Source organism: Heterodontus francisci, chromosome 2 (genome assembly GCF_036365525.1).
Source record: "Heterodontus francisci isolate sHetFra1 chromosome 2, sHetFra1.hap1, whole genome shotgun sequence".
Lineage (NCBI taxonomy): Eukaryota > Metazoa > Chordata > Chondrichthyes > Heterodontiformes > Heterodontidae > Heterodontus > Heterodontus francisci.
In genome coordinates this window covers 94,697,482-94,717,851 of record NC_090372.1, presented here as the reverse complement: position 1 = coordinate 94,717,851, position 20,370 = coordinate 94,697,482, and the positions used below count along the sequence as shown (strand labels likewise).

General features: G+C 43.6%; 1 protein-coding gene across 1 annotated transcript in view; it reads left to right on the top strand.

Moving 5' to 3' along the window:
- The window catches only part of LOC137345649 (dynein axonemal heavy chain 11-like), a 622,812-nt gene that overhangs the window by 400,077 nt on the left and 202,365 nt on the right, over positions 1-20,370 (top strand). The window contains exons 48-51 of the mRNA XM_068008891.1: positions 2,695-2,856; positions 11,471-11,664; positions 12,802-12,964; positions 18,082-18,205. Of these exons, the coding sequence (XP_067864992.1) occupies positions 2,695-2,856; positions 11,471-11,664; positions 12,802-12,964; positions 18,082-18,205 (643 nt within the window). The remainder of the gene's footprint in view (positions 1-2,694; positions 2,857-11,470; positions 11,665-12,801; positions 12,965-18,081; positions 18,206-20,370) is intronic.

Here is a 20,370-nt window from a genome sequence, read left to right as displayed (position 1 = left end):
TGGTAATTTTGCTTAGAAATTGCTTTCCACGGTTTCTTTCCTGGCGCAGCTATGGACAAATTGGAACTTGTTATGTGGGAAAAGCACTAAGTGATACCCCATCCTCCTGTGCAGTGGTACAGCACATTAGTGCAACAGAACTAAAAGATGTTAGACATTAAGGGTGGAATTTTGTGCTGGTGGTGGGGGTCTTAACGTCCGGGGAAACTGCTGCCGAGATCCGTGCATCAGCTCCTGTATGGAATGCCCACTGAATTTAGTGCCAATCAGGCACTTAACTTGACAGCGGTGGGCCTTCTGTATGATCTAGGACCCTATGGCCGAAAGTCCCGACCTTGCAGAGCTGCTGGCCAATCAGAGGCCTGCAGCTGCAGTGCCACCACGGAGGTCGTGGTGGCTGCCAATGTAGCTGCAGTCACCAGACACCGAGGAGCAACGCTGGAACCAGCCTCAAGGTAGGTCAGGGTGGGAGGGGTCTCATGGGGAGGGGGCCGGCAGCAAGGGCAGGGGAGTGGCCCTCAGCAGGGCCCCCCTCCCTTCCCGATGCCGGTTCCCTTGTTCAGCCACTAAGTCACTAAGTGCCTTTTAATGAGGGACGCCCCCCTCCACAGCTGAGAAGCAGCCCGCACAGTTTTTTGTGCCATGCTTCCTGTGCAGCGACAGGGTCGCTGCCGCATGGGTAATTGCGGCTGCAGCTGGAAGAGGCCCTTAATTAGTGGTTAATTACCCAGTTAAGGGCCTCAATTGGCGGCAGGGTGGGAAGGCCGTTCACAGGCCTTCCCGCCCCGGACTAACCTTTGGCGGGTGGGATGGTGACAGGGTCCCTCCTGCAACCATCCACCTGATTTTATGCTCTCCCCGCCTTCAAACCCACCACAAGGGAGAGCATAAAATTCCACCCCAACTTATTTTTGATAGGTAAATTGGCCATTATAAATTGCCCCTAGTATAGGTAGGTGGTAGGGGAGGTGGGGATGTGGTAGGAATATGGGATTAATGTGGGATTAGTATAAATGGGTGGTTGATGGTCAACACAGACTCGGTGGGCCGAAGGGCCTGTTTCAGTGCTGTATCGATAAATAAATAAGTACAGAAGCAGGGTAAAGGTGTTAAGAGCAAAATAGTGCGGATGCTGGAAATTTGAAATATAAACAGAAAGTGCTGGAAATACTCAGCAGGTCTGGCAGCATCTGAGGAGAGAGAAACAGAGTTAACATTTCAGATCTATGACCTTTCATCAGAACACATGAAAGGTCACAGACTGTTAACTTTTTAACTTAAAGGTGTTTGTTGTTGGTGGAGGATTGGATGAAAGAATACAGGCGATGGAAGGCTGGAGTGATTGATTGACAAACATGATGAGGATACAAGGCAAGGGAGTGGTAATGGAACAAGTAATGAAGCGAAAAGGTGGGTTTGGAGGAGGTGTAAATGATTACAGGAGAAAAACAGAGGAGGAGGAAAGCATGGAAAATCTGCATGCATAGGAAGGCTCCTACGGCACAGGAATGTTGTTTATGAAAGGCAGGTAGACCATCTCGCCAGCCATGTACCAATAGGGGATTCCCCACCCCAAGAACGAGCCCACATCTTCTCTGCTGCTGGTGTTGCTGGTGCAGCCATCCTCTGTTCCCAGCAGCTGCTGTGGAGAGAAATTGGGAGCAGTGATTAAGATCTAAAATTTGAGTTTAAAGCTTTGGATCTCAACCACTACTCCCATTTCCTAGTTCCTTCCTGTTCAAGCCAGCACCCCCCCCCCCCCCCCCACCCCCCCAATCTTTTCCCTTGCTCTGTACTTGCTTATTAACTAATAATATCTTGCAATTCTAATGCAGGATTATCAGCCTGAAACGTTAAATCTGTTTCTCTCTTCACAGATGCTGTCTGACTTACTGAGTATTTTCCAGCATTTTCTGTTCTCATTTTAAATTTCCAGCATTCACAGTATTTTCCTTTTGTTTCACTATTCATCTTACTGGAATTTGTGGAACTTTGCTGGTTGCAAAAAGGGAAATTGGCTGCATTTTCAAGTATTTTAGTTTTATAGGAAGTGTTTGGGATGTTTCTGAGAGATGTGATAAGGTGCTATATAACTGCTTTCTTCCTTTCACTTGAAAGTGAATACAGTCTTGTTCTGTATGAGAAAGACTGAGAATATTCACATTTTCTTGCATATGAAGTAAAGAGTAATAATAACCAAAGACATGGGGGTAAAAATTGCTATGCACTTTGCCTGTTTTTCGCAGGCATTCCCACTGCTAAATCCATGGGGCCCATTTTGTAGCCACCCCAGGTGGACACCTAAATTAGGCATTGGGCCTCACCTTGCTCAGGGTTCTTTTACAGCCACCTGTGGCCACCAATCAAATGTCAGTCTTGAATCCTTTTTAAAATTTAAACACTTTCCTGTAGAAGGAGGACCAAGAGTGCTGCCCCGGCTCCACAGGTGTCACAATTACCCACTCCCCTGGAGCCTGCTCCAGCCTTCCTCCTGAAAATTACCTGATGGGTGCTACTGGCGAGGCAGGCAGACCGACATTGGTTTCTTCTGTAGGCCAAGCTACCTAATACATTAGTTACATATATTTTGGGAGGTACTTTTAAGGTACACTTTGTACTGAATCCAACTTTTTTATGTAAGCCTGTTGAAATTGATTGCTGAAGTATTCCAAATGATATTCTGTTTCTTTTCAGGGAATACTGTTCACCCTTCCTGATTGTTTGAAACAGCCAATGGATTTGGTGTCACTCTGGCTTCATGAATCATCCCGTGTCTATGAGGACAAGCTAGTACAATCGAAAGATTCTGAACTCTTCCAGAAAATTCTGTTAGATACTGCCAAAAAATTCTTTGAAGTAAGCCTACTTTCATAGATTCCTGAAATAATGTAGCACACAATGAGGACATTGGACCTGTGCTGGCTCTTTGAAAGAGCTATTCAAATAGTCCCACTCTCCTGATTTTTGCTAATAGCCCTGAAAATTTTTGCACTTCAAGTATTTATCGAATTCTCTTTTGAAAGTTACTATTGAATCTGCTTCCACCACTCTTTCAGGCAGTGCATTGAAGATCATTACAACACATTGCATAAAAAAATCCTGATGTCATGTCTGGTTCTTTTACCAGTGGTGTGCTGATAAAATTCAGCCCCTAGAGTCTATACTGAAGGATAGGATGACTGATCACTTTGAAAAATTTTAGCTGATCAGAGAGAGCCAGTATGGATTTGTATACGGTAGGTCAAAAATGAGAATCTGATTGAATTTTTGAAGATGTGACTAAAGTAGTGGACAGAGATGTGTCTATGGATATTATTTATTTGGACATCCAGAAGGCATCTGATAAAGTCCCTCAGAATGCCTTCTATTAGCTGAAGTTGAAGCCCGTGGAACTGAAGGTAAATTATTGAACGGTGAGTAAGTTGGATGAGCAGAAGAGACAGAGAGTATGGATAATGTCCAGCTACTCTAATTGGCAGGTTGTATCCAATGGTGTCCTGCAAGTATCTATGTTGGGGCCTTAATTCTTCACTATTCATTAACAATTTAGATGAAGGACTTAGAAAGCCACATATCCAAACTTATCAATAACCCAGAGATAGATGGTACTGTAAGCAGTTTAGATGGAAGGATAAAATTGCAAAGAGATATTGATAGATTAAGTGAATGGACAAAACTGTGGCAATTGAATTTCAATGTCGGCAAATGTAACATCGTCCATATTGGACCTAAAAATGATTTCAAGACTGTCACTGACCGCATCCCTTCTGGAGATCTTCCCTCCATGGCCTCAAACCCACGTCGTCCCCCAACCCCGAACAGCCCGTTTCTACCTCCTTCCCAAGATCCACAAACAGGACTACTCTGGTAGACCCATCGTTTCAGACTGTAATAGCCCCAGAGAATTGGTTTCTTCTCATGTCGAGTCTATATTTTTTCTTAAATAAAAGCAAAATACTGCGGATGCTGGAAATCTGAAACAAAAACAAGAAATGCTGGATTCACTCAGCAGGTCTGGCAGCATCTGTGGAAAGAGAAGCAGAGTTAACGTTTCGGGTCAGTGACCCTTCTTCGGAACTGGTCCAGTTCCGAAGAAGGGTCACTGACCCGAAACGTTAACTCTGCTTCTCTTTCCACAGATGCTGCCAGACCTGCTGAGTGAATCCAGCATTTCTTGTTTTTGTTCTATATTTTTTCTTCCCTTGTCCAGTCACTTCCCACCTATATCTACGACTCTTCGATACCCTCTGCCACTTAACAGTTTCCAGATTCTTAGCCCTAACTCTTCGCTTTTCACCCTGGACATCCAGTCTCTCTACACCTCCATCCCCCACCAAGATTGTTTAAGGGCTCTCTGCTTCTTCCTTGAAAACAGGCCCAACCAGTCCCTATCCACTACCACCCTCCTCACATTGAACAACTTCTCCTTTAACAACACTCACCTCCTCCAAATAGTGTTATACATAGAGTCAATAGAGTTATACAGCACAGAAACAGGCCCTTCGGCCCATTTTGTCTGTGCCGGCCATCAAGCACCTAACTATTCTAATCCCATTTTCCAGCATTTGGCCCATAGCCTTGTATGCTATGGCGTTTCAAGTGCTCATCTAAATACTTCTTAAATGTTGTGAGGCTTCCTGCCTCAACCACCTCTTCAGGCAGTGCATTCCAGATTCCAACCACCCTCTGGGTGAAAAATCTTTTCCTCAAATCCACTCTAAACCTCCTGCACCTTAACTTAAATCTATGCCCCCTAGTTATTGTCCCCTCCGCTAAGGGAAAATGTTTCTTCCTATCTAACCTATCAATGCCCCTCATAATTTTGTACACCTCAATCATATCTCCTCTCAGCCTTCTCTGCTTTAAGGAAAACAACCCTAGCCTTTTCAGTCTCTCTTCATAGCTGAAATGCTCCAGCCCAGGCAGCATCCTGGTGAATCTCATCTGCACCCTCTCCAGTGCAATCACATCCTTCCTAAAATGTGGTGCCCAGAACTGTACACAATACTCCAGCTGTGGCCTAACTAGCATTTTGTACAGCTCCATCATAACCTCCCTGCTCTTGTATTCTATACCTCGGCTAATAAAGACAAGTATCCCATATGCTTTCCTAACCACCTTATCTACCTGTGCTGCTGCCTTCAGTGATCTGTGGACAAGTACACCAAGATCCTTCTGTACTTCCGAGGGTCCTACCATCCATTGTATATTCCCTTGCCTTGTTGGTCCTCCCAAAGTGCATCACCTCACGCTTCTCAGGATTAAATTCGATTTGCCACAGCACTGCCCATCTTACCAGCCCATCTGTATCGTTCTGTAATCTAAGGCTTTCCTCCTCACTATTTACGACACCACCAATTATTGTCATCTGTGAACTTACTGATCATACCTCCAATATTCACGTCTAAATCATTAATGTACACTACAAACAGCAAGGCTCCCAGCACCGATCCCTGCAGTACACCACTGGTCACAAGCTTCCACTCGCAAAAACAACCCTCAACCATCACCCTCTGCCTCCTGCTACTAAGCCAATTTGCCAAATTGCCTTGGATCCCATGGGCTCTTACCTTCTTAACCAATCTCCCATGCGGGACCTTATCAAAAGCCTTACTGAAGTCCATATAGACTGCATCAACTGCTTTACCCTCATCTACACATTTCGTCACCGCCTCAAAAAATTAAATCAAGTTAGTCAGACACAATCTCCCCCTGACAAAGCCATGCTGACCATGCCTGATTAATCCCTGCCTCTCCAAGTGGAGATTAATCCTGTCCCTCAGAACATTTTCCAATAGTTTTCCAACCACTGATGTTGCACTTCTTGACCTGTAATTACCTGGTTTATCCCTGCTACCCTTCTTAAATAATGGTACCATATTCGCTGTCCTCCAATCCTCTGGTACCTTTCCTGTGGCCAGACAGGATTTGAAAATTTGTGTCAGAGCCCCTGCTATCTCCTCCCTTGCCTCACATAACAGCCTGGGAGACATCTCATCTGGGCCTGGGGATTTATCCATTTTTAAGCCTGCTAAAACAGCTAATATTTCATCCCTTTCAATGCGAATATGTTCAAGTATATCACAATCCCCCTCCCTGATCTCCACATCTACATCGTCCTTCTCCTTAGTGAATACAGATGAAAAGTAATCATTTAACACATCACCTATGTCCTCCAGCTCCACACACAGATTGCCACTTTGGTCCCTAATGGGCCCTACTCTTTCCCTGGTTATCCTCTTGCCCTTAATATAATTATAAAACGCCTTAGGATTTTCCTTTATCGTGCCCGCCAGAGTTTTTTCATGTCCCCTCTTCGCTCTCCTAATTACTTTTTTAAGTCCCCCCCCTACACTTTCTATACTCTTCTAGTGCCTCCACTGTTTTCAGCCCTCTGAATCTGCCATAAGCCTCTTTTTTTTTTATTGATCCAATCCTCTCTATCCCTTGACATCCAGGGTTCCCTAGACTTGTTGGTCCTACCCTTCACCTTAATGGGTACATGTTGGCTCTGAACTCTCACTATTTCCTCTTTGAATGACTCCCACTGATCTGATGTCGACTTTCCTACAAGTAGCTGCTCCCAGTCCACTTTGGCGAGATGCTGTTTTATCATCTTAAAATTGCCCTTCCCGCAATTCAGTACCTTTATTTTTGGTCCAGCTTTGTCCTCTTCCATAGCTACCTTAAATCTTACAGAATTATGGTCACTATCCCCAAAATGTTCCTCCACTGACACTTCCACCATTTGTCTGGCTTCATTCCCTAGGATTAGGTCCAGTACTGCCTCTTCTCTTGTAGGATTATCTACATACTGGCACAAAAAGCTCTCCTGTATGCATTTTAAGAGTTCTGACCCCTTTAAGCCTTTTGCACGAAGACTATCCCAGTTGATATTGGGGAAATTGACATCCCCTACTATTATTAACCTATTATTTTTACACCTCTCTGAGATTTGCCTACATATCTGCTCCTCTATCTCTCCCTGACTGGGGGCCTGTAGAACACTCCCAGCCAAGTGATTGCCCCCTTATTCTTTTAAGTTCTACCCATGTGGCCTCATTTGGGGAACCTTCTAAGATATCATCCCTCCTTACTGCAGTAATTGACTCCTTGATCAACAGTGCAATGCCACCTCCTCTTTTATCCCCTCCCCTGTCATGCCTGAAGATTCTATACCCTGGAATATTGAGCTGCCAGTCCTGCCCCTCCCTCAATCATGTCTCTGTGATAGCAATAATATCATAATGTCATGTGCTGATCAATGCCCTCAATTCATCTGCCTTACTAGTAAGACTCCTTGCATTAAAATAGATGCAATCCAGCATTGCATTATTCGCTTGTGCCTCAACAGGTCTATATTTGCTCTGCCTTCCAGACTGACTCAGTTTCTCTTCTATATTTGACAGTGCATCACCCCCTACTGTAACTCCACTCTGTATCCCATCCCTCTGCCAAATTAGTTTAAACCCCCCCAACAGCATGAGCAAACCTCCCAATCAGGATGTTTGTCCCGTTCAGGTTCAGGTGCAACCCGTCCAACTTATACAGGACCCACCTTTGCCAGAAACAGACCCAGTGATCCAGGAAACTAAAACCTTCCCTTGCACCATCTCCTCAGCCACACATTCATCTGCTCTTTCCTCCTATTCCTACACTCACTAGCAGATGGAGTTCAACCTGGAAAACTGTGAAGTGATTCATTTTGGAAGGTCGAATTTGAATGCAGAATACAGGCTTAAAGACAGGATTCTTGGCAGTGTGGAGGAACAGAGGGATCTTGGGGTCCATATCCATAGATCCCTCAAAGTTGCCACCCAAGTTGATAGGGTTGTTAAGAAGGCGTATGGGGTGTTGGCTTTCATTAACAGGGGGATTGAGTTTAAAAGCTACGAGGTTATGCCGCAGCTCTGTAAAGCCCTGGTTAGACCACACTTGGAATATTGTGTTCAGTTCTGGTCGCCTCATTATAGGAAGGATGTGGAAGCTTTAGAGAGGGTGCAGAGGAGATTTACCAGGATGCTGCCTGGACTGGAGTGCATGTCTTATGAAGAAAGGTTGAGGGAGCTAGGGCTTTTCTCATTGGAGCGAAGAAGGATGAGAGGTGACTTGATAGAGGGGTACAAGATGATGAGAGGCATAGATGGAGTGGATAGCCAGAGACATTTTCCCAGGGCGGAAAGGGCTATCACCAGGGGGCATAATTTTAAGGTGATTGGAGGAAGGTTTAGGGGAGATGTCAGAGGTAGGTTCTTTACACAGAGAGTGGTGGGTGTGTGGAATGCACTGCCAGCGGTGGTAGTAGAAGCAGATATATTAGGGACATTTAAGCGACTCTTGGATAGGTACATGGATGATAGTAGAATGAAGGGTATGTAGGTAGTTTGATCTTAGAGTAGGTTAAATGGTCGGCACAACATCGTGGGCCAAAGGGCCTGTACTGTGCTGTACTGTTCTATGTTCACGTGGCACTGGGAGTAATCTAGAGATTACAACCTTTGAGGTCTTGCTTTTTAATCTGCTAACTAGCTCCCTAAATTCTTTTTGCAGGACCTCATCCCTCTTTTTACCTGTGTCGTTAGTACCAATGTGTACCTCGACCTCTGACTGTTCACCCTCTCCCTTCAGAATGTCCTGCAGCTGCTCCGAGACATCCTTGACCCTAGCACCAGGGAGGCAACATACCATCCTGGAGTCTCGTTTGCGGCTACAGAAACGCCTGTCTGTTCCCCTTACAATTGAATCCCCTATCAGTATGGCTCTCCCACTCTTTTTCACCTCCTCCTGTGCAGCAGAGCCATCCGTGGTGCCACAAACTTGGCTGTTGCTGCTTCCCCCTGGGAGGTCGTCCCCCCCCCCCTCAACAGTATCCAAAGCGGTATATCTGTTTGAGAGAGGGATGGCCATAGGGGACCCCTGCGTTACCTGCCTGCGCCTGCTACTCCTCCTGGTGGTCACCCATCCCTTTTCTGCCTCTGCAGCCATTACCTGCGGTATGACCACCTCACTAAACTTGCTATCCACAACATCCTCAGCATCGCGGATGCTCCACAGCGACTCCGTCTGCAGCTCCAGCCACGCAATGCGGTCAGCTAGTAGCTGCAGCTGGACACACTTCCTGCACACATGGTCACCAGGGACACTGGAAGTGTCCCTGATTTCCTACATAGCGCAGGAGGAGCATGCCATGGGGCTGAGCTCTCCTGCCATGACTTAGCCTTAGATTAAGCTCCTTAGTTACTCCCTTTAATTTAGAGTACTAATTACGCTAGGGACCTTATTCCACTCCAAACACTACCTACTACAATCTAAACCTTTACTTTTACTTCGGCTATTGAAAGTAGTAAAAAAGGGTAGAAATACTCACCTGTTCCTACTTATTAATCAGCTGCCCCCCCTTGCAACGCGTCACTTTCTGAACTGAGACGTCAGTCCTGAAACTCTCACTGTCCCTGTGAGAGTATGCCTCTTTTAAACTGCTGGAGCTCCTGCTCGCCGGTGCCTGTCTCCTTGCAGGTCCGCTCGGTCTCGCTTTGTAAAACGGTATGGGTTCTAGTTATGCCTGACTTTTCATGGGATATGTGGAACATTCTTTGTTCCAATCCTGCTCAAGCCCCCTCACTCATCTCTTTTTCCAGTACATTGATTACTGTATTGGTGCCGTTGCCTGCTCTCACCCTGAACTGGAAAATTTCATCAACTTTGCTCCCAATTTCCACCCTTCCCTCACCTTCACTTGGTCCATCTCAGACTCTTCCCTTCCATTTCTTGACTTAGCCTATCCCCAGAAAGGGAGACAGATATCAACAAGTATTCACTATAAGCCCACTGACACCCACAACTACCTTGAGTACACTTCCTCATAGTCCACTTCTTGTAAGGATTCTCTTCCATTCTGGTAGGTTCTCCATTTCCTTTGCATCTGTTCTGATGGTGCAACATTCCATACCAGTGCTTCTGACAGGTCTTCCTTTTTCCTCAACCAAGGATTCCCTCCCACCATGGTCAACGCAGCCCTCAACTGTGTCCATTCTATTTCCGCACTTCTGCTTTCACCCCTTCCTCCCTGCTGCCCCTGCCATAACCAGAATAGGATTCCCTTGTCCTCACTTTCCACCTCACCAGCCTCTACATTCAACATATAATTCTCTGTCACTCCTACCTCCTCCAGGGTGATGCCACCATCAAACACACCTTACCCTCCACTCCCCTTTCAGTATTCCGAAGGGACTGTTTCCTCTGTGACACCCTGGTCCACTCCTCACTCACCCCAACAGCCCCACCCCTTCCACAGCACCTTCCCACACAAATGCAGGAGATGCAACACCATCCCTTTTACCTCCTTCCTTCTCACCGTCGATGGCCCCAAACACCTCTTCCTGGTGAAACAGCGATTTACTTGTTCTTCTTTCAATTTAGTACACTCTGTTCTCTGCTTATGATGCAGTCTCCTCTTCATCGGGGATACCAAACGTAGATTGGACAATCGCTTTGCGGAACACTTCTATTCAATCCATAAGCTGACCTTGAGTTTTTGGTCGCCTATCATTTTAATTCTCCACTCCCACTTTCTGTCTCTGGCCTCCTACATTGCTCCAATGAAGCTCAGTGTAAACTCGAGGAACAGCACCTCTTCCAGACTCAACATTAAGTTCAACAATTTCAGATCATAACCTCTGCCCTGTTTTTTATTGGACGGCAGCTGTTGTTGATGATTCTGCATTCACATTTACGCCTTCCCTAGACACATCTTTAGTTTCTTTACTTGCCCATTACGATCTCTTTTTCCCTGGCATTATCATCCCTTTAGTCATTTAATTTCTCTGTCTTTCACACGATCATAGACCTTCCCTTTTGTTCTTTCCTCCCCTCCTCCCCCTTACCTGCCTTATTTAATAATTGTTACATTTCACAGTTTTGACGAAAAGTTAGCGACCTGAAACATTAACTCTGTTTCTCTCTGCACAAATGCTGCCACACTTGCTGAGTATTTCCAGCATTTTCAGTTTTTATTTATGAATGTAGAGACTTGTTCTATCTTATAGAAGACATGTGAAATGAAGATCTGTTTTATTTTCAGAGCAGGGATGACAGGACAGGTCTTCTGCCTACTCATCTGAGACTGCCACAGTCCTAACCCATTTTCCTGGCTAGGGGTTCATTACCTCCGCACAACAGGCTCCCAACAGGATTGCTGCAATGGGGATGCACTGCAGCAGCATGAGAAAAATGGAGGGTTTGTAAAAGCCAGAAGGTCCCCAAATATAGCTGAAGTTGCAGCCTTGTAAACGTTGGTAGTTTTGAAGTTATAATTTTAAAAGCTTTGCTTGTCTCAAGTAACTTAAAGATATTTTTTTATTTTTACTTTCTCAGCATTGAAAAGAAAAGAGATGTAAAGGGGAAAAAATCCTGAATCTTGATTTTATTTAACTTGGTCCTAAGTGGAGAATTTCCTTTTTTCATATTTCAGGGTGTTGGTGATGGTATTTTACTACAGAAACCATTGATTTATTGCCATTTTGCTCTTGGAATTGGTGATCCCCATTACATGCCTGTAAAAGATTGGAAGATCCTAAAGAATATACTGACAGACACTCTTGACAGCTATAATGAACTCCATGCAGTGATGAACCTAGTTTTATTTGAAGATGCAATGCAACATGTGTAAGTATAAGTAAAGGGGCTTGTTGTTTAATTATTTTTTTTAATTCCCCGTTCATTCCTTGCAATGCTTCTAACAAAAAGAAACACCTGCACTGTGAATCAACAACATCATATACCACAATTCCTGCACTTGGGAGCCCAAATTCCTGACTGCTAATTTTATTGATAAAGTACGTGTGACTAAAAGGTGGTGGATTTTGTAGAGAAATGCGAATGATTATTTGTCTGGATAAGAATTTCACTGAATGTTGCTACCCCTCACTCTCAAAATGAGGTGAAAAGCATTTTGTGTTTAAGAGGCTTTGCCAAAGGGCAATCAAGGAAAACTCCTGTGCACTTATTTGGAGGCGGATGATGGGAAATGCCCACAAACCCCCTTGACAGCTGCTGATGTCATTTGACTGGTGCTCTCCTGAGCCGCTATTTCTTTAGTACAATGTAAGAATCCCACTCTCCTTGATCTGCTCCATGACACATGCAATAAAAAGAGACGTTTCACAGTGTGTCCTATTTCCACATCATCATTCCGCATAACCACACTTGTTTTCCCTCTTCCTCCACATTCTGCTTGGCACGACAAAGTGTAGAGGAGCCCAAACTGCTGCCATTCCAACCAACAGCCTAAAGATATTTACAGGGGTTAACCATTTCACTAAAGGGTACCAGCACAAAAAAAACAGCTTTTCTTGGTTATGATCAATTTCACCGCTTACCATTACTCTTCTGCAGCTGAGATATTTGATGTTCCATGCACCATGAAACTCTGGAGCTTTTTAACATTTCTTTAACGGGGGCTTTGTGCTCCTTTAGGGTTAAGACTGTCTTCAAGGCTTGGGGTGTACCCGGACATCCTCCTCTTTTTATGTCTGCAGTCAATAGTGTGTCCATATGCAACTGTGTCGCACAGCTTTCATTCTAGTTAGCAATGGAGAAATTTTGGGCTCAGATGTCTGGGTCCTGGCAGAGCTTGCTTCTGGTACACTCCGCACTAAGTACTCTTAGTGGGAGAAGAATATTATCCACATAATGCCGGCTTAGTCCTGTCATTGGTTAGAATGGGTCTTGTGCAATTTTACTTGAAGTATTAGAAGATGCGTATCAATGTAGCATTTTAAAAGTTCTGTTTCTTTATCTCAGGTGTCGGATAAATCGAATGTTGGAGAGCAGCCGAGGATATGCGCTACTGGTGGGAGTTGGAGGCAGTGGGAAGCAGAGTTTATCCCGATTGGCTGCTTACATTAGTTCTCTAGAAGTATTTCAAATCACACTGAAGAAAGGCTATGGGATCTCAGACTTGAAGGTAAATGTTTTCCATTTACAGTCCTACATTATTAAAAGTGGTGATCGCTACTTGGTGTGTATTGATGTTTCGATTGATGTCTTGAATTGCTCTTCCCATATAGCTGAATAGCTTTTTTAAATGCAAAAACTGGCACAGATCCTGGCAAATGCAAAAGATACAAAAAAGGGCAAAGAGTGACAAAACAGATAGCAAGAACTACAAAAAGGGAGTAGGCAAAGAAACTTGCAAGGGGTATCAAAACCAACACAAAACATTTTTTCAATTAGGAAAAAGTGGGTGGTCAGGAGCAATGTGGGCCCTTTGAAAACTGATAATGCTGATCTTGTCAATGAAAATATTGAAATGGCAAACATGTTGGGCTTAATTTTTAGACACGTCCAGGATCGGAGGCAGACGGGTGCAAAAAGTAGCGTCACCGGCCTGGGTGCCGGTTCCCTGGCACCATCCCACCCGCACGCATTGGGTAACCAACTCAACTTGTTAAGGGCCACTTAAGGCCAATTAATGGAGGCGACTGGGATTTTCCAGTTGGCCTCCATGTTCCCCCAGGAGGCAGAGCGCCAGTTCAACTGCTTGGAAACAGCCTCCTGGCGGCAGACTGGTGTGGGGGTTATGGTGGGACAGCACTCCAGGAAAGCCTAGAGGCTCTCCCCGCCTGCCTGGGTTCTGCAGCAGCTGCAAGCTGCCTTGTAAAAGGACTATCCCACTGCCACTGGTTGCAAAACCCATTTTTTAATTTAAACTTCAAAAAAGTTGGAGTGAGGCCACCTCCATTTTGAAGTGTCCATTCCTTACTTATCTTCCATTGCAGCCTGCTGCTTCTTTCAAGCAGGAAGGCCTCTGATTGGCCCTCCAGCTTCAAGAGCTCACCCTCCGCCCTGTAGCCATAAATTGACCGCCCTGGGGAAAATCACAATGAGTGACTGTTTCCCACACAGTGTTGGTGTCTGATCTCATTTCAGCCTGACAGTGAGGTTCAGAAGTCCGCAAGGAAAATCCTACCCGTTGACGTTACTTTGGGAAAGTTTGTAACTCACTCAAAACCCATTCACTTATACATAGTTAAAATCGAGCCCTTTGTGTCAGAATTTACTGTAGAGGAAGAGGTCAGCATGGTGAAAACCCCAAACTGATAATAAACCAGGGACAACGACTCACCAAAATTAATGGAAGCAAAATTAAAATAATGACATTAGAGAGTGACATATTCCTAGGATCCGATGGTTTCCATCCCAGGGTTTTAAAGGAACATACGAATTAGGAGCAGGAGTAGGCCACTCAGCCCCTTGAGCCTGCTCCACCATTCAATACGATCATGGCTGATCTGATTGTAACCTCAACTCTACATTCCTGCCTACCCCCGATTACCTTTCACCCCCTTGCTTATCAAGAATCTATCTACCTCTGCCTTAAAAATATTTAAAGACCCTGCTTCACCTGCCTTTTGAGGAAGAGAATTCCAAAGACTCACGACCCTCTGCGAGAAAAAGTTTCTCCTCATTACTGTCTTAAATGGGCAACCCCTTTATTTTTAAACAGTGACCCCCTAGTTCTAGATTCTCTCACAAGAGGAAACATCCTTTCCACATCCACCCTGTCGAGACCCCTCAGGATCTTATATGTTTCAATCAAGTCGCCGCTTACTCCTCTAAACTTCAGTGGATGCAAGCCTAGCCTGTCTAACCTTTCCTCATAAAACCTGCCCATTCCAGGTATTAGTCTAGTAAATAGATGAGAACATTGCAGATGCCCTAACTATCATCTTCCAAAGTTTTCTCAATTCAGGAACTGTTCCTTTATATTAGAAAATTTTATGTGTCATTCCTCTTACTATTTAAGAAAGGTGAGATCAGAAAACCAGGGAACTATGGCCAGTTAATCAAACATCAGTTGTTGGGAAATTACTGAAGTCTATATTTAAAGATAGAGTGACTGAGCACCTTGAAAATTTTCAGCTGATCAGAGAGAGCCAGCAAGGATTTTTAAAGGGTAGGTCATGCTTGATGAACCTGATTTAATTTTTTACCTGTGGGTGCCTGCCTTAAATATGTGAATGAAGTGTCTTACCTCGCCATGACGAGACAGTTGCAGCCTCGCTACCTATCAGCATAAAAATGGCAGTGGGCACGTACGTGGCTCACCCCCCCCCCCCCCCACCCAAACCCACTCCCAACTTCCTCCCATCTATCCTGGGGTCTTATCATTGAGTCCAAAAATGTTTGCATTTGTTTCACTGCAGCAAATTTTCAACATTAAGTATGTTAATCATTGGCCTCTCAGATATAGTAGAAATATTTGCCTGGAACACTTAGGAAGGAACAAATCCAAAAATCAGCTAATGAGTCAATCAGGCTGCAACCCTGCCTGAGCTTCTGGAACCACTGTAAGGTCAGGCAATATGAACATGGTTGGTGGGCACAACTTGGCTGCATGCTTGGTAGGGTGGTTGAGAGGAGGAAAGTAATGGCTGCTGGCAAGGCACTTGGGGCAAAAAAGCATCACTAGCTTAAAAGCCTTTAAACATGATGTCATCGTTATGAGAAGGCTAACTTGCCTGATAGTGCTGGTAGTTTTGTAGGGTGCCTGAACACTCCTTATTGCCTTGTTTATGCTCCTCTATCAACCTGGACACCAGAGATTTTCCAACATCCAGATCAGAGCGCTCAGGAGGCAGGAGCATCCAGAATTCAGGCGGAAGAAGCTATGCCACTAGTCCATCTTCCACCTACCCCGGGCCCCAGGAGGAATTCACCTCAGTGCTTCATTGGGGTGGAATACCCAACATATCTGGCTCCCACCCAATTTTCCACCTTTACCAGGTCTCTTCCATCTCTTTACTCCTGAATAGTTCCTCAGCCCCCAAAGAAATCCAGAGCCACATTATATTGTACTCCTAAATCGAGTGACTGAAATGTTTAATTGGTTAATTGGGCTAAATTTTCTCACCATACACCACCAGCAGATACTCACACACACCAGGTGGTTTATTAGAACATTGTGGACATCGTGCCAGTGATTTTAAAATAAGCTACCTACTGTGTGTGAGGTCTTGTAGTTGGCAAGGGATCTTGAAAAATGTAGCCCCACAGGTGACTGTTTTCAGTTACTGTTTCTAACAGTGTATGTGTCATACTTTTCAGAACTCACTTGCAGCTATCATTCTGTCTGGACAGACTCGCCAGTATAATTTCAGCACAATCATGCAAAATTACAGTTACTCAAGAATATGCAACTTTTTAGGAACAGGAAAAGATCTTTAGACCAATCAAAGCTACCCCTTTTCAAAAGATTCTATAAAACTTCCTAATTATTTAACTTCTTATTTGGGCTCTTCACCATAAAGAGTAATTTGCGTGAATCATTTTTGACATCCCCCTTGAAAATTTCACTGATATCCTTGAAAGTTCTTGTTCGAAGAAATCAAGCCCAATTCCTTAAGGCTTCCTCATTACTGAAATTGCTGATAACTTTGTTCTTACCTTTCTACCCTCTGAACAACAGTGATATTTTCCCTATGATTATGGCACATAATTGCACACAATACTCTAGATGGGTTTGACCAATACAGTAGCAATACAGTCTCTTTTTTTTTAGATTTATAATCTGTTCTTTTGCTAATGCAATCTATTGACTATTGCCTTTTCTTCTGAAGCTAAGAACTATGCTGATGGTTCTGCAGATTCATCCGCTAATGATCCACTGTTCCTTTTAACACAGAGACCCTTTTCTCATTCCTTGCTCCCATGCTATTTATTTTATATTGATGTTGAATTTTATCTGCAACCTGTTGGCCTAATTACTTAACAATAAAATTTAAATGCTTCTGAATATAGTTGTATTTTTCCTCGTTATATGCTCCACCATCTATTTTAATACTATTTACAAACTTGGAGATTTTGTTTCCTATACCCTCATTCAAGTCATTAATATATGTTTGGAATAACATAGGTCTTAAGGTTGACCCTGGTTACCACATTCATAACCTCCTTCCAGCCACAAAAATCCTCTGTTATTGTAACCCACTTTCCTACTTTTTAATTCAGTATTCTATTGAGCACCATGTTTTATCTATTTTGTGATTCCTTACAATAGTCATTAATCACCCTTAATTACTAATGTGGAACCTTATCAAAAGCTTTTTGAAAATCCAGGTGTGTAGTGTCAACAGTGGTTTCCTCCTCCATCATGTCATTAATGTACTCAAAATATCGTCATTTCCTAAATTCACGACTTTCCAAAAGCTATGGCGTTCCAAGTGTTAACCAGTAGATCTCTGAAGATCATGTTAAGTCCTTTTCCTGTTAATCCAAATGCCCCAACATCATTAGCCCAGGCCACTTAATTAATTTCTTTCTGTGAATATAACGTCTTCATATTGTCAGTTTTCTACCTGCTTTATTGTGCCTCTTCTCCTTAGGCTCTTATACCCTTCTATTTCACCTTTACAGGCGATGCCTCAGTTTAATTTGTCCTCAGCTATTCAAGTACATCACAGATTCCTTTAACACACATTCCCAGTCTGTAACCTTATTTCATATGCTGCTAATGTTAGGATAAAATACACAGCTTTCACTTTTAATTTTATTGTGTCTCCTCTTTATTGCCCATTGTTTTCCCCACGCCACACACATTTGCTATTTCTGGGCTAAGTGATGACACCTGCAAATCTGTATACATGCCATCTGTTGTAAGTGACAGACACAACTTAGGTTTGATTTTCTGTTCAGTTCAATTTACAGATGTCCAGAGTTTGTGCATGCCTGAAATATAAGTATTACATATTTAAGTATATGAAGATTGTGTAGTTATGTAATGTACAAATTTATTTTTAGTAACTTTATCCCTTTTTCACACACTGGACTGCAGCTGAGAGAAGAGGCAGGTGGCCCCAGGTCTCTGCCAGAGCACTTCTGTGGCCAGCTGGTAAGGGCAATGAAGGTCAACCTAATGCGCATCCCTTGCACAGTTATACTTCCCCCTATTGGTTAGACACATCGCTATGTTTCATAACTTGCTGACTTTCAATTCTCAATATCACAGTCTCTTATGATTTGTGGCATTGGGTCACTCCTTTTTTAGTAACATTGTAACATTTCACCTTCTGCTCCACTTAGGTTGATCTTGCTAATTTGTACATCAAGACTGGAGCCAAAAACCTGCCAACAGTCTTTCTCCTGACGGATGCTCATGTTCCAGATGAACGTTTCCTGGTCCTGATCAACGATTTGCTGGCATCAGGTAAAGAAACCAATATTGCAGCCCAGGTTCCATTTCAGGACACAGTCACTTTTTGCAAAGTGCTGCCGGGCGTGTGATTGCTACTTTTTATCCAAAAATATACATTATTCATAAAATTTGTAAAAATAAATTACATAACAGTTCAAATTTGACATTACATAAAGTGCAATACATATCAGTTTCTTTTAATATAGTACATGAGGTGCCTTACTACACTTGCCATTTCATGTTATATTTAAACCTTTACTCAGAGGACCTCCCTCTGAAAAGCCAGCCGAGATTGTCAGTCTACAATCTGGGGAACTAAGTCAATTCAAACTGCTCAATAAGTGAGTGTGACTTAGTGAAAAGGTTGGTAAAGGATAAATGATGTTATGAAATTAAACACTCTTTGTCTTCCCTGTATCTACACTGCATTGAAATTAAAACTCATCACACATTATCCTCCTCTAAGTCATCCTTTCAAAACTGTGGACCTGTTTATTTCTGGCAGCCTTTTCTTTCTTCTACAATCTTCAGACTTTTAAAGTGCAAATTTATCGTCACTTAATCACTAATTCCTGATTTATTTCTTCATCTTTACTTTTTTAAACTTGTTGATGTCCCGTACTAAGAACCCTATTGCACCTCATTGGCTGCAAACTGCTTTGGAACATACTGAGGTCGTGAAAGACACTTTCTAAATGCAAGTCTATATTTCTTCTAGTCATTCAATGTGAACAAAGCTGTAAGTTTTCCATTAAAGTTACAACAGCTGATCAAGAGAACCAACCACCATTCCTGAGGAAATTACAGCCAATGATATTTTGAAAGCTGCAGTTTTTCTCTAAGGGAAAAATGTTCTTTTCCATTGTAACTTTTCAGTAAAAATATGCTACTAAAATATGACAATTTAGATTCTAAGATGCTCCTTATGTAGAAAACGTCCAAGAACTTTACATGACTGCTGGGAGATAAGGGTTCCAGTGACAGCACAATTTTCTTTAATTCTAAAGGACTTTTAGTAAGTATGTTCTTATTTTCATCACCTTGAGAAAAAGGATGGCCGGAGGAGATTTGCTGCTAGATATCTTTAACTGATTGAAATATAAAACAGTAACAGCTTGCATATACCTGTCACATAAAGAAACGTCCCAAAGCGCTTACTGCTCTGTCATTTACTTTTTTTATATCTGTTCTTGGGATGTGAGCCTTGCTGGCAAGGCCAGCATTTATTGTCCATCCCCATTTGCCTTGCGCAGGTGATGGTGAGCCACCTGTAACTGAGTGGCTTGCTCGGCTGTTTCAGAGGGCAATTAAGAGTCAACCACATTGGTGTGGGTTTGGGGTCACATGGAGGCCAGACTGGGTAAGAACAGCAGATTTCCTTCCCTGAAGGACATTAGTGAACCAGATGAATTTTTATGACAATTTGGTAGTTTAATAGTCATTATTAATGACACTAGCATTTTATCCCAGGTTAATTCATTGAATTTAAATTCCCCCAGCTGCTGTGGTGAATTTAAATTCATGTCTCTGGAGCACTGATCAAGGCCTCTGGATTATTAATCCAGTATCATTACCACAATGCTACCGTCCCCTTTTTCTTCCATTGGAAAGTGCCTGTCCTACCTATGCCCTCACCATAACTTCACAATTATTAGCAAAAAGCTCATGAGGCCCAGGTCATTCAACTTTTTATACAATTCTGTAAAACTTCCAATTGAACAATTTTTGGTATCATTTGCATTTTTTCCCTTCACACTTATGTGAATCACCATCAATGGGCTACATTTTGTGCTGGAGGCAGGGTTCCCGGCATCAGGCTAAAAAGGCGGGGTAAACTCGCCTCTGCCTTTTCGCATCCCTTGGAGCGATCCTCGGTCTTTTTAAAACAAGTTTCAGGAGGCGGGATCCCCATCTCTTTAAAGACAGGGATCCCGCCTCCATGAGCTGCTGGCCAATCAGAGGACTGGCATCTCAGTAGTATCGGCAGTGCCACTGGGAGCGGTGGCCACTGCCGGTACTGCAAAGGCTTCAGACCCAGGCCCAGCAAAGGAACCCCGGACAAGAGGCAGGACCAGTCCGGAAGGCCCAGCTAAGGGGTGGTCTTGCAGACAAGGGGGAGGGGTGCCCCTGGTTGTGAATTGGTTCCCAGTGGGGCCTCAAATTGCCCACAGAGGAGG